This window comes from Xiphophorus hellerii, chromosome 3 (genome assembly GCF_003331165.1).
Source record: "Xiphophorus hellerii strain 12219 chromosome 3, Xiphophorus_hellerii-4.1, whole genome shotgun sequence".
Taxonomy (NCBI): domain Eukaryota; kingdom Metazoa; phylum Chordata; class Actinopteri; order Cyprinodontiformes; family Poeciliidae; genus Xiphophorus; species Xiphophorus hellerii.
Window position 1 is genome coordinate 697,384 of NC_045674.1, and position 26,759 is coordinate 724,142.

General features: G+C 42.0%; 1 protein-coding gene across 1 annotated transcript; it reads right to left on the bottom strand.

Moving 5' to 3' along the window:
• Positions 1-15,736: 15,736 nt before the first annotated feature.
• On the bottom strand, positions 15,737-24,516 carry cmtm7 (CKLF-like MARVEL transmembrane domain containing 7). Its single transcript, XM_032557850.1, has 6 exons — positions 24,389-24,516; positions 23,576-23,879; positions 22,467-22,643; positions 20,034-20,132; positions 19,858-19,936; positions 15,737-19,444 (listed from the first exon to the last, which is right to left on the bottom strand). The coding sequence occupies exons 2-6, from the start codon at positions 23,687-23,689 to the stop codon at positions 19,431-19,433; spliced, it is 483 nt and encodes a 160-aa protein (XP_032413741.1). The 5' UTR covers positions 23,690-23,879; positions 24,389-24,516; the 3' UTR covers positions 15,737-19,430.
• Positions 24,517-26,759: the final 2,243 nt, after the last annotated feature.

A 26,759-nucleotide genomic window follows, 5' to 3' on the forward strand; every position in this document is an offset into this window, starting at 1 on the left:
CTCTGTGATGATTGAAGATGAAGAAGGTGCTGCAGCAGGAGGAAGATGTTGATCGGCGAAGGCAGGAATCTCTGTAGGTCTGATGAGCTTCTTCTCCGCATGGATGGTGAGGTCACACAGGACTTGGTGCTGGCAGGAAAAAAGGCACCAGTTCTTCTTCTTTGTCTTTGCCTTTGTCTTTGTCTTTGGGGTCTGAACCCAGCTGATGAGAGAAGTGCGATTCGAAGCCACAGGTTGTGGGCCAGACGGGTTGGTCTCCATGAGCAGGACAGTCTTCGGCTCTGTGGCCCCGGCTCTTCTTCAGCTGCAGAGTTCTTTGTCCATCTCTTGGCTCGAAGCTGCCCGGAGGATCCAACGAAAGGTTCCTCTTTTGCACCCACCTTTTATAGGGTTTCTGACTGCTCAGACAGATGATCTCATATCCATCACTGTCTTACAGACATTTCCTGATGTCTGTGCTAATGTCAGGGTTGCTCAACCTCCTATGTCCATTGCCTGCACAACCTTTTACCTAAATAAGGCGTTGATCATCTCTGCTCTCCTGTTAGTTCCTTGCCTTTCACCTTTCACCTACTATCTACCTCCAACATATCAGTGATGTTTAATTGCAGTTACACCTTTTACACCATTTCAAGTTCAATGTCAAAATCACATTTATATCACATTTATTTTCTTTAGCTTCTCTGATCTAGCATTCATTTATAATTTTATAACCATAACTTATATCACATTTATTTTCTTCAGCTTCTCTGATCTATCATTCATTTATGATTTTATAACCATAACTTATTAATTATACTTATTATAATCCTAATGTGAGTTATTACAGATGTTTTTCTGAAAAGAAACCAAGAATAATACATGATTCTAATTATTGGATACCAAAGTTACCGTTACTTGTTTTTCTTGTAAGTGTTCCCACAAATGTACGTGTAAATATTATTACAAGTAAACCAATATTAATATAAGTATTTTACTTTGAATCTTATCCAATTACTCAAAATGTTTAGATTTAATTCTTTAAAACTTTCATGCTTTAAAATAAGAAATAGTCTCAGCTATTTTTATAAATCTGCAGGCTGGAAACTTACTTCCTCTTTTTCCAGGAAACCTGCTTTTCCTGTTTAATGACTCTTTCTGACTGACTATGATTTCTTATGATTAGATAGAAAAAAGTAAAATTAAAGCAAAGTTTGCATGAGACAAAAACAACACACACAACCAGATTTATTTTATTGACACTTAAGTCTACTGTTGGGCCTTGATGTCACTTGAGTGATTCATTTTAAAGATAACTTTATTTATTATTACTGTTAAACTAAAATCTCCAGCATGGGGAAGTGGGATGAGCTCGGATTTTCTTGACACCCCCTCCACGAGGTCAGACCTTTCACATGCTGGGAGTCCATCACCCTCCTGCAGTTCGCCGTCCTCATCCCCTAGAAAGAGAAGATGTTCGTCTGGGATGTGAAGATGCAGATTCTTCATCCTCAGTTGTCACAGAGGGCTCAGTGTAGTCATCAAAACTCCACTTCTCTTGACAATAATTACACTTATCCTCTTAGCTACTGGTATGAATTTCATATCAATAGGATAATATTTGAGAAAAATAGACAGGGCATGCAGATATCGGCAGGCTAATAATAGGCTTTGCCAAAAAATGCATCCCCTGCTAACATGGAGAAATAAAGAGTTAAGAGTGGAATAACTTTTTCTACATAATCAAACTTGTTCTATGAACTGCTGGTATGAGTTTCATATCAATAGGATGATATTTGAGGAAAATAGAGGGGGCATGCAGATATCGGCAGGAACAAAATCCATATTGCCAAAAAATGCATCCCCTGCTAAAATGGAGAAATAAAGAGTTAAGAGGGATTTTACCTTTTCTACGTAATGACACTTGTTCTCTGAGCTACTTCTGTAAGTTTCATATCAACAGGACAATAGACAGAGGATACAAATATTGGCAGGCTCAGAAATTAAAATGCTTCCCACTACATTAATATGCTAGACAGTAAAGGATGATATAAAATATTCTACATAACGGGCTTCTGTTTTGTAATGCCTTAAGCTATTATGGTGTTAAAAGAAAAATCGGGGAATTTCAAACCATCTGCGGAGAACATTTTCATCAGACACTGAAAAACGTTCGACTCATATGTCTCAATAAAGCTATAAAAACCGTAAAACCGTATTTATTTCAATTAATCTGCGAAATAAAACCCACCGTTTTATGGCTTACATGGTTAAGAAACGTGATAATGTTACGAATATCTTCAAAAGTTTCCTCTTCGGTCAGATTTCAGTCCGTTTTCTCATCAATATGGAGAGTTTAGAGCGATGCGCGCTCCCGCGACAGGGCCTGCAATTCTCGGCAGTCATGCGTTTGTCGGCATAACACCGGCCTGGTACAGTGGAGTGAAGCAGAACCCGGTTACAGTGGCGATAGAGTATCATTTGTTTACATTTTTGGTTGGTGGTGTGCCTCGTGATTTTTTCAATGAAAACAATATACCGTGGCTCAAAAAGGTTGAAAAACACTGACTTATATGACAGCAGGCTGACAGGAAACGGGGAAGGAGAGGGGGGAAGACATGCGGCAAATGTCGTCGGGTCCGGGAGTCGAACCCGCGACGCCCGCGTCGAGGACTCAAGGCATGGGCGTAGGTTTGGGTATGGACGGTCGTGACATGTCACGACCAATATTCAAGGGATATAAAATAGTCCCGACCAATTTTTGCCATATTAATTTAAAAAAAAAAACATATGTATTTTTTAACAAAAACAAAATAAATAAACGAAAATCTAGATTGATTAGTTTAATATTTCAATATACTACGCAGTGGTAGCATTCATTTTAAAATTCGCTGTTATGAACTATGACGACCCGCTATTGGGTCACAGGACGTGGATCTACGTTCTTTGATTGGCTGCAACAGGCGGCGGCCAGCTGGCCACACGCGGACCGGAAGCTTGGTCCATGGTGCTGACCGTGAACGCGTCTCCTTCTGAGTTTCACATTTATTATGAGTCTCCATGTCGCCACCAAAAAAGAAAAGGACGACAGACATTAGAAGTTATTTCGCTACCTCGGCTGTAAGTACAGTGAGGGGACCCATAAGTTAGATATCTATCACGCAACGCATTTGTTGTAAAGTCCGGTGTTTAGTAAGGTCAGCACTGAATGTGAGGTAGAATAGGTCTGTTAATTATGTAATATTTTTCACATAGGATGCTCAGACAGCAGAGCAGAACGATGGAGAGGTGGCTGGAGCTTCAGGTGTTAGTTCTCAGATATGTAATATACTGTGAAATTATCTCAGTAAATATTGCATTTGAAGTGTTAGTCTTAAATTAAGTTAAGCTAGTGTGAATACAAACCAGGTTACGCTTTGTTTGCTCTATAGGAGGCAGTCAGTGTGAGTGACAGTGACCAGGGAAGTCAAGGCAGCAGTTCCCTGGACATGGGGAGTGCGCCGTACCAGCCTGATGTAAAATTCATTGCAGCACAGCAGCTGCCCAATAAAAGGTTGCTGTTCCAGGCCAAATGGTTTAGCCTCTTCCCATGGCCGCATTATAGCTTATGATCTTACTTGTAATGTTTGCTGAATTTTGAAAAGGAAGAAGTGAAGTGTTCTTGAACTGATCTGCTGAGTATGACTGTATCTGGTTGTATACACAAGATGTATGATCAAGTTATGGTTATGGTTGGGGGCAGGGGGTTATTAAGCCAATGTGCCCCCCCCCCCCCACCCCACTGGTCAAAAATGGTCGGTGCGTGGGGGGCGGGGGGGTTGGTCAGTAAGTTGTAAGGTCCCACCAAAACTTAGACCAAACCTACGCCCTTGACTCAAGGCCTCCAAATAGTAGTAGTAGCAGTAGTAGAACAAATGATTCTGAAGGTACATTTTTCCCAAAAAGTTACTCAAGTAACAAGTTTTAGGGATAAAATGTATATTCATAATTCATATATTCATATTTATATATAAAAATGTATACTGTATATAATATAAAAAAATAAAAATCCTTCAGTCCTACATTATAAAATTTAAAACATTAATTTTCACTGTTTCTTTAACTTGGTCTAAAAACCCATTTGGCATAAAGTTCTGTTAACACTGGAGGTTGAGATCTGGACGGTCTGCAGTTTCTGCGGGTTTTACTGGAAACTGACAGACCTGGCAACCCTGCCTAACGACGCCATGTTTGTTATTTATGAGCGTGAGGCGCGTGCGTGATATAAACATGGCGGAGCTGCTACGTGATTGTTAAAAAAACCTGGCGGCGGTCTGATATTCATGAACCCGGATTAAAAATGATCTTCTCTTCTCTCCCAAAGCGCCGAATCTGCCTGGTCGCCTAAAAGACTCGAATCTTTTTGAGTCCGACTGGAATTGTTGTCGTCTCGGTGCTGCAGAGGCCTGGCAGGCCGCGGGAGCGCCATGTTTGAAATCGCTGCGTTTGTTATTCAGTAAGTTATTTTTTGGAAACCTTTTTTTTTCTTGATGAAATTGTGGAAGCCATTTTTTGTGTTTAAACAGCAACAGAAGAGGAGCGACCACGGCGTCTCAGCTGCGTCCCTGAAGTATCTGAGGAAAAAAATGGCGTTTGGAACGAGCAGCAGATCGATTATTGATATTAAGGGGATCTATAATCAAGCTGAGGATCCTTCAAGCTGCCTGGGGTTCTGCCCGACCCATCAGAGGTGGGTTAAGAGCTGCTGCGGGTTTGATGCTATGCTAATGCTGCTTCAGGCCTGAGCTAGGCCTCCTGCTGGTTTGGTTTCTGCTGACAGTTGATGAGCGGAGAATTATTCTGCTGCTGTAAATCTTTCTGCTTTCCTGCTGTGGTCATGTGACCCGTGGAGGTTTAGCTGTAACCATGTTGGAATCTGAAGTTCATGGTTGATGGGAAAGAAAGATGGCTGCCAAGGATTTGGCCAATAGTTTAGAGGCTGCAGGAAGGGATTCAGTTTATGCTTCCTAAGAATCACTATAATAAACCTTGATAATATCCTACATATCATTAGTGATGATCGGCGCCCCCTGCTGGAGAAATAAGTAACTACATGGAGAGATGCAGGAAGGTGAGAGCGCGTTTTCAGATCAAGAGCTGCACAGGAGGAAACATTTAAGGTTATTTATTTAGCACCAAATATCAGAAAGGTAATTTAATTCAATCACATTAATTTCAAACAGAAAAGTGATAAGATAAGTTCAGGGTTTCCCCCTGAAAACCTGCTCAGCCCGGTGGGGCAGTCCACTGCGATCTAGTATTAAAAGATGTTAAGTGGACAGGAAATGTAAAAATATATGTCCACTTAGTCATAAACATATATGACTAAGTGGTCAAAGCATTAATATGGTTTGATGCTTCGTGTAACCGGAAAAATAATAATAAACTAGAATAAAACCAGCGTGAAGCTCCTCACCGGCTGAACCTGCATGATGAGGTTAGCTCTGGTTCGTTAGCCGCTAACGCTCCGACCAACCGGGACACAGACATGAACTTTACAGGGCAGACAGCGCCACACGCTGGGCAGCGAGTTGAGATGGAAACGCCCAACATCATTCTTTGTTCACAAATATAAATCATTCTCGGCGCTCCATCAACACTCCTCTGAAAGCCACTAGAAGTTATTCCTGCGGTTCACATAGAGCTGCACAACCAGAGCTAACACAGTTCGTTTTAAACTCCTACCTTGATGTAAATTTCTCCAAAGAAACATGATTCCTCACAGGGGTTGATGTAAATGTCCATACAGGTCAGCCTGAGTCCAGTTTGACTGGAAGGAGGATCTGTGCTGAGCTAAACTTCAGAAATAAAGCGGCGGCAACGGACAGCGACGTGATTGGTCCGCTCTCCTGGCTTTAAATGCATAAACTATAATCTTATCTTTTAGAAATAAATGTGCTGCGCCAGTAAAACGCTCAGAGCAACAGAGATGCTTTCAATCATGATTCTTCACAGAGGGTTGATGTGAGGAATAGAAAAAAAAATTAAGCCTTTTTTTTTTCTAAAAACATAAACAAGCAACACTCAGCCTGGCGGTGGGGGCTAGTACAGCATGGCGGGCTGCCAGGCTTATAATACGCTGGTGGAAACCCTGCATCTGATTAATCAATGAAAAACATGATAAATTAAAACAAGATCAATAATTTCCATTTGCATGAATTATTGATTTTTCTCCTTTTCTACCAAAAACTGGATGATAAAAGTCTTCAGTCATATTTTTATTGTTAGGAATAAAAAACTTCCAACTTTTTATTCCAAGTTTTCTGTTTATTTATTTTAGATATTTAAAATGTCTCCCAGTGTTTAATGTTCTCCACAGTTTAAAGTTTCTTTCAGAATGTGTTCTTACTTTATTGTAACATTATTGGAAAATGATTTGAAAACAACAATAATATTGTTTCTTAATAACTTGTGGAATGATTTATTGTCACATAACAAATGTTACTGGATGATAAATCATTGCAGAAGTTATTGTGATAAATAAACATTTCCAATAATGCCATTCTGAAAGACGAAGTTTAAACTGTAATGAACATTAAACACTGGAAGATATTCTAACTAAAATAATTCAAATGGATTCCTGAAGCAGCAGCAGACTGAATCCAGTTTTTTGGTAGAAAGAGAAAAACGATAAATCATGAGGATGGAAATGAATGAGTTTGTTTTAATGTATTATGTGATTAATTGATTTATTGTGACAGATTCAGCTCTGACTTGAAATACCTGTGATCAGGATCAGAAGAAGAGGATTTCCTGCCTCCAGCTTCTTTCTTCACGCTCCGTCGGTTTTTATCTGCTGACAATAATTCCTCTGTAAACGACTTTCAGTTTCTCTGAATGTGTGAGAGCAGTGGGGGTTTCATCATGCGTCCTGCAGCAGCTTGATGCAATCAGACCGCGGCTCCGTCAGTAACGAGCCGAGCGGGTCGGCGCCGCCGCCGCCGGAAGATCTGACGTCAGAGGCTGAAAACGACCTCACCTGTTCAGGTTGAGAGTCTGGAGGGAGGAAACCGGAGAATCTGCAGGCCGGTGAGGCTCCGACCCGCGAAATGATCCGGGGCCAGCCGGGTCCGTCTGACCGTCCATCAGTCCGTCCGTCCATTTCATTTCTTTACCAGAATGTTTTCACAATCTGTCCATCTGCTGAAATAAAAGTAAAATGTAAAAATAAAGATTCAACATGAATTTGTTTTTCTCCGTTTATCGCGTTTTAATTTGATCTCCAACAGCTTTAATATTGTCCTTAATATTTGAGGGTTTTATCATTTCTCTGACGTTTAACTAACAGGAAAGTTTTCTGACTTCGTGGAAAATCGTTAAGGTACAAAAAACATGGAGGATAGCGAAAAAGTCCAGGGATGAAAAAATCTGGGCGGATAAACATCCTGGATGATTAACGGCCAGAATGACGAAGGACATCGTGGATAATGTCAAGTTTATTCTGCTGACCTGATTTGATTTCAAGTCTGCAAATTTGAGGAACATAAAAATGTTTAATAGGGGAGGGTTAGCTGCTTGTTAGCAAGTGTGTTAGCTGCTTGCTAGCAGCAGGTTAGCTGCTTGTTAGCAGTGTGTTAGCTGCTTGCTAGCAGCAGGTTAGCTGCTTGTTAGCAGTGTGTTAGCTGCTTGCTAGCAGCAGGTTAGCTGCTTGTTAGCAAGTGTGTTAGCTGCTTGCTAGCAGCAGGTTAGCTGCTTGTTAGCAGTGTGTTAGCTGCTTGCTAGCAGCAGGTTAGCTGCTTGTTAGCAGTGTGTTAGCTGCTTGCTAGCAGCAGGTTAGCTGCTTGTTAGCAAGTGTGTTAGCTGCTTGCTAGCAGCAGGTTAGCTGCTTGTTAGCAGTGTGTTAGCTGCTTGCTAGCAGCAGGTTAGCTGCTTGTTAGCAGTGTGTTAGCTGCTTGCTAGCAGCAGGTTAGCGGCGTGTTAGCAGCAGGTTGTCACGACGCCGAGCCGTTCACACTTCATCACCTGGAGCGACGGGAACAGCGATGCCTTGCTGGATCAAGGTTAATGATGAACCTGGATGGTTTAATTTGCTCTTTGCTGGGGGTCAAAGGTCGAAGTCCTGATGGAGGCACATCTCGTCCTGTTGAGGTGTTTATCAGCCACATTGAGCCGCTAGCGGATCATTCAGGGCCGATCTGGGCCAGCAGCAGAGCATTCTGGGATGATTTGTCTGTTCTTGTCCTCCGTAGGAAGGAAAGCAGTTTATACAGGTCGGGTTCACAAGGTTCTGACAGAACTAGAACCGGTCTGACTGAACCGGGCCGGAGGGAAACGGACCCAGAGGTTACGACAGGTCGTTTGTCCAACAGCGACTTGGTGGGTTTGGTGAGGAAGTCTCTGATTGGACGGATTCTGAATCAACAGGATGGAGTTGGGCTGAAATCCCGGAGAACCGGAACACCGACGGGGAGGAGAGAGGCTGGCCGTGTGAAGAGGTAAAGAGGAGCGCTTAGAGGAGATCAGTAATTAGAGGCAAACAGAGACACAAAAACATGTTAATAAAGCAGCAGGAAGTGAACAGAATCACTGCAAGATGAAGCTGCTCTTTGTTCCTGTCGGTAATTAGAGCCGGCTGACGGCTGATCTGCGGTTTGCACAAATACCAACAGAGTTCATTAAAGCAGCAGATGGTAGAGACTTAATTAACTCAACAGATCTGAGACGAACTGGAAAACAAAACAGAGTTTACCTTGTTTTTATTCTTGTTTGGAGAGAGAGCTGCGATGAGAAACGGAAGAAAAAAAACAAAAAAACTCATTAAACCACAGAAAACAAGGAGAAACTAAAGCTGCTTGGTTCACAACACACCAACTCCGGTCCGGTTTGCTCCAACTCCGGTCCGGTTTGCTCCAACTCCGGTCCGGTTTACTCCAACTCCGGTCCGGTTTACTCCAACTCCGGTCCGGTTTACTCCAACTCCGGTCCGGTTTGCTCCAACTCCGGTTCGTCTGCCTGGTTAGTCCGGTTCGTTTTTTTGGAGGTGTGAATGCGTAATCAAACTCTGGTCCAGATGGATGAAGGCGACTTAAAATCACAAAGTTTCACAAACAGAAAATAATCAAATTAAAACTTTTTTTTTATTTTTTATTTTTTTAGAAAAAATATTAAACATAGAAATTTTCTGAGACTTAAAATAAAAAAAAAATCCTCTTTTGAAACTCAGAAATTTGTCGCACACTTAATAATTCATCAGTGTGATTTTCACAGGTTCTTTTATTGCTAAAAACTGTTGGACAACAGCGACAGTGAGCGCCTCCTACTGGCTGAACGGGGCTCACTGTGTTCTATACGCCCACTGGTGGCGAGCTGCTGTCTCTACACTTTAATGCCATTGGAGACGTGCAGCTTACAAATCATTTCTACAGGCAAACAGAAGTTTTTAAATAAAGTAAGAAAAGGGAGGGGGGTAATTATTTCTAATGTCCACTCTGTCACACCTTTCTGGGTTTTTTCAATAAAATTTCTGAGTTTTCCACATTTTTTGTAAAAAAAAAAAAAAAAAAAAAAAAGGGTTTGCAACGGGCTCTTTACACAACAGCTTCCATCCGGGGAAAAGCGGCTCCTCGTTTCCAGTCTGTTGAAAATGGAAACTTTCCACTGGGTGTTTGCAGGGCTTGTCCAAGGTAACAATTAAAGATGAACATCGATCCGAAGCCCCGACAATAAGCTGGAGAAAAGTTTTAAGATGTTCGCCTCGTTATACACAGATACAAAGGTGAGTTTTACTTTCTTTAAACTTTGTGGCTAACATTAGCTTTAGCTTATGCTAGTAGGCAATATTCTCTGATTTTTTTCTTATAAAATGTGCTTTTTAAGTATCTTAACATTTTAATCCATTCTAATGGACAATGTTTTTACCTTATTTTCAAGTATATTATATGTGTTTATTGTCGTTAGGGTCAAGCAGAGACCAAGTAACGGGGATTTTACGGTTCAGGCTTTTTGCTTCTGAAGCCTGAGGAACAACAAGCCCATAGCTTAACAGTAGAGCAGCTCTGGTGTCAGTTCTAGTTCAGCTGACTGTTCAGGTTCAGAGTTGTTGCTTTTAGAAAAATATGGCCGTGTTCCTTAAGGTCTCCGTGTTACTTCGCTTTATTAGTTTTGCATGTTTCTTGTGAAGCAGGACGGTGTTTACAGCAGTAGCTCAGATCAGTAGCTCGGCTGTCTGGCTAGCTAAACGTTTAGCTCCACACTAAATATTTAAGCAAACTACCTGAAAAATTTAACATTTGGCTCTGAATATTTTTTAAACTTAATATTTAGTTAGTTCAGGGCTAACAGGAAGTGGACTACCAAAATAAAAGCTGGTGTTGAGACGCCCGTGCTGGTGGTTTAATGCTGCTGCTGTTGCTAACGGTCTGTTAGCCTTTAAAACGGCTCAAAATTTAAGTTGAAATGTTGAAGAAAAGAAACAAAGATAAAAACATGAAGAGGTTTGAAACCAGAAGTTTATAAAGAGGTTTTATAAACCCAACTTTTATTTTTGTAGTCCACTTCTGTTTTTTGAGTCAGTAATTGACTAGATAAAACTTTAGCTAGTTAACTAGATAAAACTGTCCAGTTAACTAGCTAAAGATTTGAGCTAGCTGCGGCTCAGTTGGGCTCCCGCTCTGCCTCTCCTCTCTGGCTCTGCTGTCACAGTAAAACAACAAACCTAAAGCCAAAGTTCTGGTTCGGTCCAAACTGCAGGTGACTCCAGAACCACTTCCTCTCTATTATCTGCTTTCTGTTCCTGCTGAGTTTCTGCAGCTTCCTGTTTTCTCTGGTCAGACAAACAGTTTGCAGCAGAAAAACAAACTGAGGAAAAGATTTTTAATGAGTTCTGGTTCCAGATTTCGGGTTTGGGCTTCAGGAAGCCGACATTAAATGCTGACATGTTTATTTCTTATTGTCTGGGAGCAGAAAGGACCCCATGTTGTTGTTCTTCCCTTTATCCCGTCTAACGATGCTGAACGCACTAATTACACACAGAAAAACACAGACGGACTGCGGGTTGCCATGGAAACCACTTATCCACCTGAGGATACGTTTCACCAAAAGAGGAGGAAGAGGAAGAGGAAGAGGAAGGTCCCCAAAGCCAGAAACAGATTTCTGTAAATCCACCTGCAGGTTCAGATCCTCTGAGTGTCAGGGTGATGTAGATCAGCGTGATGTAGATCAGGGTGATGTAGATCAGGGTGATGTAGATCAGGCGATGTAGATCAGCGTGATGTAGATCAGGGTGATGTAGATCAGGGTGATGTAGATCAGGGCGATGTAGATCAGCGTGATGTAGATCAGGCGATGTAGATCAGGCGATGTAGATCAGGGCGATGTAGATCAGGGCGATGTAGATCGGGCGATGTAGATCAGGGTGATGTAGATCAGGGCGATGTAGATCAGGGCGATGTAGATCAGGGCGATGTAGATCAGGCGATGTAGATCAGGGTGATGTAGGTCAGGTGATGTAGATCAGGGTGATGTAGATCAGGCGATGTAGATCAGGGCGATGTAGATCAGGGCGATGTAGATCAGGCGATGTAGATCAGGCGATGTAGATCAGGGCGATGTAGATCAGGGCGATGTAGATCAGGCGATGTAGATCAGGGTGATGTAGATCAGGGTGATGTAGATCAGGGCGATGTAGATCAGGGCGATGTAGATCAGGGTGATGTAGATCAGGGTGATGTAGATCAGGGCGATGTAGATCAGGGCGATGTAGATCAGGCGATGTAGATCAGGGTGATGTAGGTCAGGGCGATGTAGATCAGGGTGATGTAGATCAGGGTGATGTAGATCAGGGTGATGTAGATCAGGGCGATGTAGATCAGGGCGATGTAGATCCAGACTTTATTTTAAATTCAACTCAAGTCTCAGGATGGTTGGATGTTTCCCTTATGATGGTCCAGTTGACCCGGTTCTACTGGAACCAGAACTCCACCATCTGCTCCACCTCCAGCTGCTGTGGCTCTGAGTCAAACCAACCTGTTCCCCTCCTGGCCTGTGGGGGCGCTGCACCAAGAACCACTGAAGGAAACGACACAAAAACCTCTGAAGACACTGAGAGCAACTTCCTGTTTCACCAGATGGAAACAAGATGGAGGCGTCAGATTTTAGAGGTCAGAGGTCGGTGAGACTTCACACCTCATTAACCAGACCAGACTTTGACTAGGCAGACATGTTGGATGGTAGGAACTCAGCCTTTCAGTAAAACCAGAGGGAACAGAAATGTAACGTTTAGAAGCTGAGCTGGATCAACTGGAGACGGTTGGGAGGGAATCCACACAATCTGGGAGAAAACGAAGCGTCGGAATGAAACGGGAGGAACAGATGGAGACCAAGAGAAACCAGCAGGATGAAAGATGGAGGAGGAGAGAAAACTCCACATGAAGCTGAAGGAGCAGAAACCGATAGGAACCTGCAGCTTCACGTCTTCTGGCTCCCTGTCTTTACTTTCATTTATTTAAACAGAACTCGGTGAGTGAGGGGAAGTTCTGGCCGGGAATCCTGCAGGACCGACAAGAAGCCCAGAAACGGAGAGATTTGAACAGACGGACGTCGATCGGCTAATTAAAGCTAATTAAAAACCCATCTGGTTGTTTAAACTCAACCAGGTGGGTTTTGAATTGATCTGAGCTGCAGCGCCCTCTGCTGTACAGAAACACAAAGCACAACCTGAAGACGACATAAAAACATTTCAGCCTGCTTCTGCACTTCCTGCTTACATCAGTTAATTTGTTATCTCTACGTAGCGTCTCTTTAAAACTCCTTCTGCTCTTTGAACTTCATTCAGATCGCAGCAAAAAACAAATTAAATACCGAGAGCTGCAAACTGATCAGACGAGAAATTATTTTTCTGCCCTCGTTTTGGCGCCCGCTCGTTGTGGCGCCCGCTCGTTGTGGCGCCCGCTCTGACATCAGATGGCCTTAATGAACTCGACACTTGAAAGACGGCGAAGGTTCCCGCCACCCAGATTGAAACCCAGCACAGCGTTTGGATGGTTGAGGTGAAACTTTGAGGCAGAATCCGGATCAGAATCCGGATCAGAGGTTAATGGTTCGGCGCCGACGCAGCCATCAGGCTAAGGTGAGACGAGGAAGAGGAGGAGGAGGAAGAGGAGCGGTCAGAGGTGAAGGCTACAGACTCGCCGTCTGCTCCATGACATCACTTCCTGTCCTTCGTCTGCACACTGTTCTGAGCATGCTCAGATCAGACCTGCCTGATGATGATGATGGTCTTCAGAGAGCTGAGGAAGAGGAGCAGCCTGACTGATGAAGGATGAGAGAAGAAGGTTTTCAGGAGAGGAGAAGTTATTTTATTGTGAAAGAACCAGACTTCCTGTAGAAACATCAGCTTCTCTAAACTCTACCTGTTCTCTCCTGAAGCTGATGATGAAGATGATGAAGATGACTCTGAGGTTTTCTTCGTCGGTCTGAATCCGGACGCCGACCCGATCAGGTGGAGGACGGTTCTGGAAGGGTTCAGTTCTGTCTTAAGAAACTAAATGAATAACTTGGAGCTAAATCTTTAGCTTGTAAGCTAATATGCTAATATGTAGCTAGGAAGCTACATATTTAGCTAACATGCTAATTGGCTTGCCGATAAGCAGAAGTGGTCTATATAAGCTAAAGATTTAGCTTGCTAACGACATACTTAATTAGCAAGCTAAATATTTACATTGCTAGTTTAAATAAACTAGTTTAGATAACTTGTTAAAACTAAGTAAACATTCAGTTTGTAAACTAACAAACTAAATTCTTAGTTTTTTAACTAAACATTAAATGTTTGGAGCTAAATATTCGGTTTGAAACTATTCTGTTTTTAAATGACTCAGTAACATGGTGTGAATTTGACTGGACCAACCGGACCTCAGCCGGGCCAGAGATGAGACCGGTCCGGTCTGGTTCAGAGAAACGAATCCGCCTAGAAAATCTGCAACCTGATTGGTTAATAACAGATGCTGGTTCCTCATCATGTCACCAGTTTAAGTCTTACTGGTTAGAAACCAGTTCGGTTCTGGTTCTGCTCCGGTGAATGTCGGCCTGCTGCCGCCATCTGGTGGCGCCCTGCAGTACTGCACTCGGGTCCAGGTTGTGAAAATAAAACAAATATTTTCTAAATGTTTCAGACATTAAAGCTTTTTAAAGTTTTTAAATAACCAAACATAAACTTTAAAGTCAAACTGAATTAAAACACCAGAAGTTTTTTTTTGTTGCTACTAAACATTTAACTGGAACTGCAAAAAAAATAAAGACTTTATAAATGTTTAGTAAATATTTTATTTTGAATTAAAGTTTCAGATTTTAGTACAAAAACAATCATTAACTTTTTCACAGTAAAAAAATAAATAATTCTGGAACGAAACCATCGGAGTAAAAACAAAGTTTAAAGATAAAAAATATAGATTTTTAAAAGCTTTTAGATTTCCTGTTGCTATAATGGTGGGCTTTGTTTAGGCCGCCTGCAGTTAGTTATTATATCCAATAATATCTGAGATTATTCAGATAAATCAACACTATAAAGCTGTAAACTAAACCGCCGCCACCAGGGGGCAGCAGAAGACCAGACCAACATGAAATCAGTTCAAATCTGCAGAATAAAATCATCTTTCTGTTAGAAATTTAACATTTATTATTCTGCTGGTTTGAACTAAAAACGTGAACCATGAATTTGTAGAACTGATGGAGCTGACCGTCAATCTGACATCGGAAATAAAAACTTTCTCCTCCAGTTTCTGACCATGAGGCTCCACTTCCTGTTGCAACAGGAAGTGGAGCAGGACCATGTGGCTTGTTCCCACGGAAACAGACCTGCTGTTCCTGTAACACATGAAAGAAACGGCAGCAGCTGGACCTGCAGCTGGACTCCAGGTGTTTACATGGAGCTCCACAGGGTTCTGCTTCAGGATCCGTCACTTCCTGCTGGGTTTATTTGAACTTCAGCTGGAACTCTTCAGCACTTCCATTAATCCCACTTTCTAAGCTCCATATGTCCCGTTGTCATAAGAACATTTAAATGTTTTCAGTTCCTCCTAAAGAGCGGCTGCTGTTTGTAAAGTTACACAGTCAGAAAATTTAATTCAGTATTAGAGAAAAACAATGGAGTTCATCTTAGTGTCATATTTTCAACATAAACAAGAAAATCAGAGCTAAATATATAGTTTGAAACTTACTAGTTCACTTTTTAAATATTTATCTCCAATTTTAATATTTAGCTTAGGTTAAATATTTAGTTTACCAACTAAAGATTTAGCTGGATTAGAGCTAAATATTTACATATAATGTAACTAAATAAGCTATATAATTTGGAGCTAAAAAGTTAGCTAGCTAAATACTTAGCTCTGAGCTAGCTACATATTACTTGTTGATAAGCGGAAGTGCACTATCAAAATAAAAGCTGAGGACCTGCTGTTAAGACTGAACCTTCAGACGCTGTAGATTAGTAAACGTCTGTTAGCCTTTAAAACTTCATCCTTCGTTTTAAACTGAACTGTTGGAGAAGAAAAGAAACAAAGAGGTGACATGAAGAGGTTCGCAAGACCAAGCTTTTATTTTGGTAGTCCACTTCTGGTTTTCAGCTAGTATACAAGCTAAATATTTAGCTAAATATATTCTAAATAAACAGCTCAAACCGAATTAACATGTTGCTAAGCAGTTAGTTTGTTATAACGAAATGATAAAAATATGAGTTTAAAAATGAACTGAGAATAAATAACCCAGATTATCGACACAGAACGGCTCAACGTGATGCAGTGAGACTTTAATTGAAAAGATGCAACAACTTACAGGATGTGGTTTGAAAAACCTAGAAAACAACAGGAGTCGTGCGATCTGTGTGACGCCTGTTCCTGCGGTTCTCCTCGGACCGAGCCAGAAACGAACAGAACAATAAGGCACTTTGGAGAACAAGCTAAACGATGTTAGCTAGCAGGGCGTTCAGGTCCCACAGCATGACGCCTCCGCTGCAGAAACACGCTAAATAAATCCTGTAAACAGTGGAGTTTGGCCTGGAACCAGAATCAGGCCTGGATGGTTGGATAAACGGTTGGATGAACGGTTGGATGCTCTGCTGTAAACAGGCTCAGCTAGGGCCTAATCTCTGACAAACTGATAGATTTCTTCTGAATCCAGGCAAAACATCCAGGCAGAAATATAAAAGAGTGAAAAACGATCATCAAAAATCAACCATAACAAAACACTGAAGTCAGAAATATTAAAAGTTTCAACTATAGAAATACAAAATCTTAAATATTCAGCTGAAATATTTTTTCTCCAGTGATTCAAACGAGTGCTTCAGATGGAAAAATAAAAGAATAAAACCTGGCAGAGCATCATAATAAAGAGAAATAAAACTGGCAGCGGTGGGCACACTTCAGCTAATGCGCTAACAGTGGAGCTGACGTTTAGCGTAGCGCTTTAGCCAACTTTAAAAACATTTAGCTTGCTTAGCTTTGCCTAAATTAGGTTTTCCTGATACATTCTAAAGTGCTGATTTACTTAGCTGTTTTGTTCAAATAATTTTCATTTTGGATGAAACATTTCATATTCTTCCAGAATATTTTTTATCACAACAATCTGAAACCAGGAACTCCTCACGTTTTCCACCCATGACGCAGTGCACCTAATAACCTGATGCATGCTGTACCCAGAATGCATTGCAGTTCAAAAGTAAACAGTTAAAATCTCCTGATGCTATATTTTTCTAAATTAGCAAGAGTGTTAGCAAAACTCAGTAATTATAAAACTCACGAGTGAAAGAATCACTTCCTTTAGCGCAAAAAGGTTTCTCTCTGTAGAGTGCGACATGGTTGAAGTTAGCACGTTAGCATTAGCTTCTGCTAAGTACTGTGATGTATTGCTTTAGCATTAGCAAAACAAATGTTTGTTTAGCGCTTTAGTGTTAGCGCAGCTGACATTTTAGCTAGCAGTGCCCACCACTGAGCTTTGACATTTCCATCTGCTCCAAATGCAAAATAAGAGCCCAGATTAGCAGCAAAGCAGCGACGCTACAGCTTCAACATGGTGGCCCATCACTGAAGCGTCTACAAGGTGAAGAAGAGTTAGCTTTAGCAAGCAGCGTGTGAAGCTAGGCAGTTGATCAGACAGAAAACCTGAGCTGAACTCAGAGACATGCAGCAGCTGATTCATTTCTAAAGATTGTCTGAGAAGAAAACTCTATGCAGCCTCCAAGTCCAGGTCGATTCGCCAGCTTCTGTACGGTTAGATGGGAAGATGGCTGCCCGCCGCAGAGGGCTGCTGCCGTCACTCGCTGAGTCAGCGCCGTGGGAGTAAAATCAACAGTCTGTTGGTTCAGTGTCCAGAGATCTGAAACATTCAGACTGAACAGGTTTAGATGTGAATCCTTCATTTGGTGCCAGAGGAAACGGAAACATCAATCAGGCAGGAATGTTTCTGTTCATGTTTTCATCTGGTTCCGGTTCTGGTTCTGGAGGAGGGACTTATGAAATGTTTTGGATTCAGGGAGCAGAGAGGATTAAAAACCAAAGTTTAGCTTTGCTGATGTTTGTTCATGTTAGAGGATCAAACTAGGAAACTGATTTTATTTGGAAGAACGGCCATCTTTAAAAGACTGAACTGCAGCTAGCGTAGATCAAACACCTTCACTGCAAAAATGCATTTTTTTACAAAATGACATTAAAATGTCCCCAGAGTTTTTAATCAATTAACTAAAGTGACTCCAAGCTGAAGGAAAGTTTGTTTTTACTCATTTATAATGTGATATAATCCACAGTATGTGCTCACTATACTAGCATTACCCTAACATGTTAGCCGAAGCTAACTTAGCTCAAGCTAAAATTACAGAGAAGCAGATTTTGGCACAGATTTTACCAGACAGTTTATAAATATTTATTTAAAAAATCAATAAATGTTTAGAGTCTTAATTTTTAAAAAAAGAATTGACAAGCTAAAGCTAGTTAGCTTCCATTCAGGAAGCCTCTATGTAGTGTTAGCGTTTATGCTAACTTAGCTAAAACATGATCAAATTTAGGTTTTTAACCAGAGCTAAAAATTAACAGAGGGATTTTCAACATCTATAATAATTACAATAGATTTACAGATTTAATATGTTGAAAGTTAATTTTACTTTTTTATTTTTTAAATGGCTTCAAAGGTAAGCTAACGATATCCTGTTAGCTTCCACTGCAGCAGTAACGTTTCTATTAAATTATTTTCACAGATTAACGTAACAACCAGCTAGTTAATAATGCAGGAGAATAATTATAAAGTCTGTAAAATAATTAGAAAACTGATTTTTTCCTCAGTTTTTTTTTTTGCTTTCTTAGATTCAAAAATTTAAGGCCTTCAAATGTTTGTGTAAAAAACTCAATAAAACTGATATCAGGTTTGAAGAAATAATGAATTAGATTTTTATCTAAGTCCATTTCTCTTTCTGAACTTCAGTTAGAATTTTAGAGGACAATTTGTTACAGAATTTAATTAATTATTAGCAGAATATTAAAGTCTAATGTTTGATGGAAGGAAAGTTGTTTGATTGATGAAGCAATTTATCAAGTTTTTCATCCTAAAGTAAAATCATTTTTAAATCATTTCTTTAGCTTACAGTTTTTCATTTTATCAGGTTTTTGTATTTTGTGGTTTTTATTGAGAGTAAAATCTGGGTTTGTGTCGTGCATCAATGCTGACAGATTAATCACAGAAAATCACAGATTAATAAAAACATGCAGAACCATCAGAGGCTTCAGTTTGTGCTTCAGCATCTTTAAATCCGCTTCAGCTTTTCGTTTCTCTGCTCAGCCAATATAACAAACATGCAGGTTTTATTTTGAGCGTTTTGTCTCCCTCTGTGCTTCGGCCATTTTCTGATCCATGCAACATCTGGTGCTTTATAATATTTCAGGTTTATTGTAAATAAATAAGTGTGTGCTTGTTATAAATACTTCATCAGTGCAGAGATGTCCATGTGATCCTCTACATGAACAGGCTGCCGGTTCTGCTGCCGGTTCTGCTGCCGGTTCTGCTGTCTTTGGTTCTGTTTGACGGTTTTTTGTTAATTCAGTGAAAAGCACCAAAAATCGACACAAAACGTGACGAAGGTCAACGGAACGATTCAGGAAAATTACCAACAGAAACAATCCTTTAGATTTATTCATCGGTTTGCTTCTTAATTTGGTCTGAAGTCATGATTTGCTGCACACTGCCGGCCAGCAGCCTGAAAAGTGCCATCCTGAGGTCCAAACTGGGAGGTTTTTATGAAAACATGAAGCTGAAACAGAAAACGTGACGCGGATCAGCTGCCGGACCGGACTGAACTCATGTAAAATGATCCGGTCCGCTCGCCGGTTTTGGTCCAGATTCTGTTTTTCATCCAATCAGGGTCGATGAGCGGGTTGTTGCCGGGCAGAAAAGTGGAGCAGGACGCAGCCGTCGGCCATTTTCACGACGAGTCACTTTTACTCCTGTTCACCTGCAGCAGGAAGGAGAGAAAAGCATGATGGGTAAAAACAACGCAGACAGAAAATGCAGGCGAGTCGGATGGGTTCCTGTTAAACCACCAGAGGTCACCGTGGGGTCACCGTTGGCTCAGAGGTAAACAGAACAGCTTCTATGTTCACTGATCTATGCTGTCTGACCAATCCGTTAAAATGAGACAGAAAACAAGAAAAAACTCGTTAGAATCACGACAAACTTTTTACGATAATTACATGTGAAACGTTCAGATTACGACTTCTTAAAATCAGCCGATCTGCTGCGTCCGGGTTCCTCCATCTTGGTTCTAGAGAGGCCTGACCTTTGACCCTTCCCATGTCAGGCTGCTGTCTTCCCACTCTGGTGTTGAGCTAACTCATACAAACTGACCAATGAGAGGAGAGGACGTACCAGCTGCCGGGCCGCAGGCGACGCTGTACGATGTCCACAGATTGACGACCATCAGGAAGGTCGCAATCAACCCGAAAACCTGCAACCAGACAGCAGGGGGCGCCGTCAGCGGGAGGAAACAGGAAGTCCCTTCTGGACCTGAGTTATTCTGCCGTTGTTTAACCAGAGCGACTCACCGACGCCACCACCAGGGACGAAACGGCGCCACATTTCACCGCAGCGATGATGGAGGCGATGAAGATCAGGACGGACCCGACAGAGTAGTGAAAGAACTCCTAAACACAGAAACTCTGATCATTCCTTTATATAAAACCTTTAAATCGTGACACAGAATCAACCTGCAAACATTTTCTGATGAAATCAGATCAGAACCATCTGAAGTAAAGATTTAAACTGGATTTATTCGTTAAGCTCAGAGTTTAGTTCAGGTTCACGTCTGAGAACAGCTGGAATATTTCACCAGACTAAAAATGATTAATCTGGATTATTATCGATGCTAATCAGACGCGCTGCAAACGTGAAAACTGCTGCAAAAACATGAATGGAACTCAAAACACCAAAAACAAACGCAACAGAAAAATGCTGCAGGAAGTGGAAGAAAAGATGCTGTAAAACTGCAGCAGGGATAAAAGCAGAAAACCTCCAGGCCACTAGGGGGCGTCTGGAGTCGCAATGTAGCTATACAAAGCTGTGTTTCAAAAGACATGAAGTACAGCAAACCTTTTCTTTCTCCTGGTCATCCCGTCTTTACGGAGGTCTGGTCTCTGATGTGGCGTTTGGCTCCCCCTGGTGGCCTGGAGGATTTCTGTCTGCAGAGTTTTAAACTCACTGTTTTGGTCTTTGTTGTATTTTCTTCTGCTTCTGGTGTCTGTAGCTGCACTTTTTCTCTGTTTTTTCTGTTTTGCATCATTCATGTGTTTGCTCCAGACTCCCCCTAGTGGTCTGGAGGACTTGGATGTTTTGTACTTGCTGTTGTTTTTGCGATTTGTAGCATTTTTCTGTTGCTTTTGTTTTTATTGTGTTAGTGAGTTTGCATCATTTGTGTGTTTGCCGCGTGTTTAACTGACTGCCACCGCAGGAAATAGAAGAAAACATCAGCAGTCCTCCAGACCTCTAGGGGGAGTCGGAACCAGACACTCAGTAAAGACGGGACTTTAAAGGTTTGCTATACTTCATGATTTTTATGATATTATAGAAAAGCAGCATGCCAATATTACTGACTCTAGACTTCCCCTAGACCAGGGGTGTCAAACTCAAATCCACAGTGGGCCAAAATTTTAAATTGAACAAATTTATTTAAGGTTGAACAAATGAATCTTTTAATATGGACCCAAACAAGTTTTGATTTAACAATAAATATTGAACAAGCAAGGCTTATATAACTTAAAAGTGCAGGCGTGCAAAATTGAGTTGCTAAAAATAATAATAAAACATATAAATGGCATATTAAATAAAATTTAAATAAAAATTGAAAGCCTCCTTTCTGAGGTAAATGTCAAAATTAGCTTCATACACAGACTAATAAATTTGAAAATAAAATAACATAACAACTATGAATAAATCATTAAATAAACTATGAATAAACCATTCAGGCCTTGGAGTAACAAGAAAAGGTGCATAGAAAACTTATTTATTGCTCATTTTGCGACACACTGATCTACTCTGATGCAGCCAAGTCAGATATCTGGCATCTTTTCTTGGATGCCAGTTCATCAATGTCGGGGCTCAGAGTTTGAGCTGAGGAAACCTTCATTATCGAACAAAGGTGTTCGTCAGTCAGGCGTCTCCTGTGAGACGTTTTCATCATCTTCACTGAGGAGAAAAGTTGCTCACATACAGGAAATATGTAAACAGATATTCTGTCTCCCACCTGTCCAGAAAAGTTCTATTTTCTGTCTTTCTTTTCGCCATGTTTTGGTAGGGTAACACAGTGATGGCTGTAGTTTGAGGTCGCAGTGAGGTTTGGGGGAGAGGCCCGGGGATGCGGGGTGCGCCGGGGCTTTCAACCCAAGGACTGCGCAAGAAGACGGATCACCACCTTCCTAATACATCCATGTCCGCTACCATAAGTGCTACTGACACAGAGGAGGAGGCGTGTCTGCCTCTGTCCTGATTGACATGACAAAAAAACAGCAGAGCATTATGGGATTTGTAGTATAAGTGGTGAATGCGGCGTCACAGCGTTGCCACCGTATAATACCGGCGGGCCGGCTCTAATATTAATTTGAAATTGCCTCGCGGGCCAAATATAATTACACTGCGGGCCAAATTTGGCCCGCGGGCCAGAGTTTGACACCTATGATCTAGTGGATGGGAGGTGGACTGTTGTTTTGTGGAGTCAGTTTTATTCTTGTGGTTTTAGAGCAACTCTGACGAGGCGTTCCAGTCACTGGTGGACACGAATCCATGCAGACGTTTAGAAAGTCACTTTTTAATATTTAGAGACTAGAATGAATCCTGAAACTGAAACCTGGTCCAGCTGGTGTTTCCTGCGTCTGAACAGGAAACACCAGCGTCAGGCTGCTTTTCAACCGAACAGCGGCCTGACGCGCCGCACCACTTCCTGTCGCTAACCCCGAGGTCTGATGGGAGCAGAAGGAGCGTCTCACCGCCAGCGGCCAGTTGATGCAGGGCATCTTCACCTGCAGCCTGCATAGGTGCATGAGGAAGAAGATGAGGAAGGCCACCAGGAACCAGAGCACCACCACCTCGAAGAATTGGAAGGCGTACCAGCTGGGCCAGCCGCGGGCCAGCCGGACGCACAGGAAGGCGACGAGCAGCGACAGCTGGAGGCAAAACACGGTCCGTTAGCGTTAGCGCCAGAACCAGAACGGGCCGAGCAGAACCACAGAACCTCAGACACACACAGGCTGAACCACAAACCAGAGAAACCAGCAAAACCACACAGAGACCAGAACGGGTTGGTTCTGAAGAAAACCTGTTCCAAACGACCAGAAAGACAATAAATGAACAGGAAACATGAAACAAACACTGAAAAAAGAAAATAGAAGAAATGAAACAAGACTGTCAGACAGAAATAAAACAGAAATAAATAACATTAAAGTCAAAATAAAATAAAAAATAACCAAAAATAATCAGCTGACTGCATGTGTAACAAGCTGCTAGCATTAGCATCATTTGTAATTATCTTATTAATTTTAACCTTACAGCAAACTAAAGAATGGATTCTGAAGCAGAGTGGCGTTTAAATGAGCTGTATTGTTTTAACTATAAGAGAAACTAATAAACACTACATTTACTGTAAAAAATGACATCTTCTATTTTCCAAGCTGTGGCAGAAATCAGATTATTTGTGTGTAACCAGCATGTAATAGTATTTAGTTTGTATTATTTGACTGCGCAGAGGGAATGTGGGAGCCTGAAGCAAACAGATTTCACAAGAAAACTCTTAAACTTTGGAGAAACTATCATGAAAAACTAATTTAAAACATCCTCAAAAGATGAATTATGTAATACACAGAAATAACTTGCTAGTTGCTATGGGGGCACAGGGGGCTTCCTGAACCCGGGGCCCTGCTTTCTACAGCTCTGTCCATGTTTGGGTCAAGAAAACAATAAAGTTTCGGCTCCAATTAAACATTTTAAACACATGAATTCATCAGAAACACAGCGGCCGGCTTCCCCGGCTAACGGTACCGGTACCGGGCTGAGGCTCGACCCTCCCCGCCAGCCCGCGGCGCGGCGCGGCGGCTCTCACCAGCTGGCCGATCTTCAGCAGTCCCGGGATGGTCCGGCTGTATCCCAGGTTGAGGCCGCCGTCCCCGGAGGACCTGCCGCCGGAGGGCGTGCTGCTGATGGCGGTGAGGGACATGGCGGCGGCTGGCGGCTCCAGCGGAGGAAATGACCGCTTTTAGCGAAGTTTAACCGCAGGGAGCGGAGCGTCGATGGGAGCGGACCTTCTTCTCCTCCGCAGGTAAGCTAGCGCAGATACACCCGGACACTTCCGGGAGGACTTTCACAATAAAATCCAAGAGCTTCATGTCTTCTGTTTCTGTTATGGGCTAAATATGGCCGGTACAATAACAAGTTATGCTGGATGACAAATCGTCCAAGAAGTTATTCAGATAAACGATAAAATTGTTTTTCAACCATTTTTAACTAACATAGTGGTAATAGCATAACACATTAAATTCTAATGAACATTTAACACTGGAAGACATTTTAAATATCCAAAGTAAATAAAACAACAGAAACAACAAATAAAAGGAATTATGAAGTTTCTGTGAACAAAAGTGTACTTCAAAAAAGGTTTAGTTGAGACCAAAACTGAAGACTTTTATGATCCAGTTTTTGGTAGAAAACTGGATGATAAAAACCTAAAATGGCCGCCGCGCCAGCTTCCTGAAAACAGAGAGGAAGACGAAGAACTGCAGCTCCGCCCACCAAGCTGAGAAGCTTCCAGTGTTTATAAGGCAAATGTTCGCTGAAGGCAGCGGGACCCGGACAGAAATCCCGACCAGATCATCATCAGACCCAAACGGTCACTGTGTGGAACAGCCGCCATCTTTACCTCTGTGGGCTCGTCAGCAGGCGGTCTGGAGCCGTGTTCCTAAAGAATCCTGAGACTAAAAGTAGATCTTAGTGACGTCGTTTCAAAATGTTGGAGAGAGGAGCTTCAGTGATCCTCAGTCTGAAGCAGGAAGTAGACGGAGCTCTGCCAGCAGCAGGTTCTGATCTGTGATGCTGAGAGGAAATCCATTAAATTTCATCATCACTCACTTTATTAATTCGGTGTAGATTGTATGAATGGTTGTATTTTTTGTAACGTGTTTTAAAGGTGCAGTTTGTCACAGCTGCTGCCATCTAGTGGTTGAAGGGAAAGGCGTTTCCAATCCCTGCCTTGTTCTAACAGTTTGTCTGAAACCTGTTGATAAAGAAACTCAATTAAGACAAAACTGAATTTTTCAATGTAAAGATTGTTTATCTTTTAATTATCTTAAAATTTGCTTCCAACTTTACTAATTCTTACGTCACTACTGGCTAACTGTTAGCATCAATTTAAAGCAAACTTATTTCCTAAACTTATTTTCTTTTCATTAACTTGAACTAGTTTAGTTTATTACTAAACAACAATTCCCATTAATCATCATGAAAATTAGCTAAAATAAGTTAATTTTATCAGAAGTCCCGTCATTACAGCAGCCTAAAAATAAAAGCACTGCAGCGCACTGAGAAGAAAACTAAAACAGAAATTTAATAAAAATCACAGAAACATCAAGAAGCATAAATTCTAATAATCAATTTTCATTAAACGGTTTTAATGTTTAAATCACGTTTTTATTGTTGCTGTGAAGAAAACAGTCGAGGAGCTTTTATTTTGAAAGGAACATCCTGTGTGAGCAGCGTTCAGGCGGTTCGGTGTGTGAGGTTGACAGGTGGGTGTGGCCTTCATCAGGAAACACTGCAGCATCCTCATCATCATCCTCATCATGAAGTCTCAGTCCAAACAGGAACGTCCAGCAGAGACACCGGGGGACCGGACCGGACCGGACAGTTCTGCTGGGCAACCGGACCGGACGGTGTTGCACATTCAGCATTTTCTAACCAAGCCTAGCTTCAGCAGCTCCAGCAGCTTCAGCTCAGAGGTCACCCAGAGGTCAGGTGATGAAAACATGAAGGAATCCAATCCAGGTCCGGCTGCACGGATCCAGGACTTCCAGACATTTTTCTGGAAACATTTCAGTTTTCCAGGAGTTCACTGAACCAACCGGTCCCAACTTTCTGTCCAATCAAACGGCTCAAAGGGCCGTGGGCGGGGCTTCATCCACTGCTATGGAGCTGACCAATCAGAGCGACTTCTGTTACCCGTCAGGATGTGATGAGAAGTCATGTGACCGGCAGTCGCCATGACAACCAGATCCGAGCTGGACTTTGCTTCTCATTTAGACGTGTAAACCAGCAGTGAGACGAGAGCGGCCATCTTGGTTGGTCTGATCGACGTAAACTAAAGGAAACAGGAAGTTTATTGTTCAGCCTCAGAGCTTCTGGAACGGCGCCCCCTGGGTTAGCAGAGCTAGCTAACAACTGGCTGTGTTCATGTGGAATATCAGATATTGATCAGATACTGATCTGTCATACAGCAACAGTCTTCAGTCAGAGGCTGTTTCACATTTGTTGGAACATTGACTGCTACTGGAGATCCTTCCTGCTCGGTTCGCCTGAAGCTGCTGGTGGATCAGTGGGACGGCCGCAGCTTTCTGATTACAGCAGGCTATTGATCCGGACCGGGCCGGGTCCACGCTGCAGCGGATCGATCCAAAGGCTGATCCGGACCTTCTGCCCAAAACGCTCAAAGTTCTGATGAATCATTCAGAGTTCAGCCAGAAACGGGTCGACCAGTCAGGGACAGGAACGGACCGGGACCGCCTGAAACCCGGCCCGGATTCACCGCTCCCATCATTACACAAAGTAAAACCAGATCTGTTCCACATGTGGAGCAGAACCGAATCCTGTCTGCGGCCTGAGTAGAATAGAATAGAATAGAATAGAATAGAATAGAATAGAATAGAATAGAATAGAATAGAATAGAAGTACTTTATTCATCCCAGCAGGGAAATTATTTCGCAGTTACAGCATAGAGACAAGACACACAACAACCACCACTGAGTAGTAGTTGTAGATAAAATAAAAATAAAATATAACATGGTGTTAATATAAAAAGCAGCTTAGAGCAGTCCTTGCAAAGATTAAAAAAATGCAGAACAGAATGTATATGTGTGCCACAGTGCAGTTGTGCAAAATCGGACTGATTAGTGCAGAACAATGATTTAGCTTTTATTGTACAGTGAGATGGCCTGTGGCAGGAAGGATTTCCTGTATCTGTCCCTACGACAGCGGAGCTGGAGCAGCCTATGTGAGAAGGTGCTCCGCTGTCTGTCCAC

Coding starts and splice junctions, on each gene's coding strand:
- cmtm7 (XM_032557850.1), bottom strand. CDS start 23,689: ATGTCCCTCACCGCCATCAGCAGCACGCCCTCCGGCGGCAGGTCCTCC. Junction 20,133..22,466: donor GCATCAACTGGCCGCTGGCG/GTGAGACGCTCC, acceptor TTCTGTGTTTAG/GAGTTCTTTCACTACTCTGT. Junction 19,937..20,033: donor CGTCCCTGGTGGTGGCGTCG/GTGAGTCGCTCT, acceptor GTCTGGTTGCAG/GTTTTCGGGTTGATTGCGAC.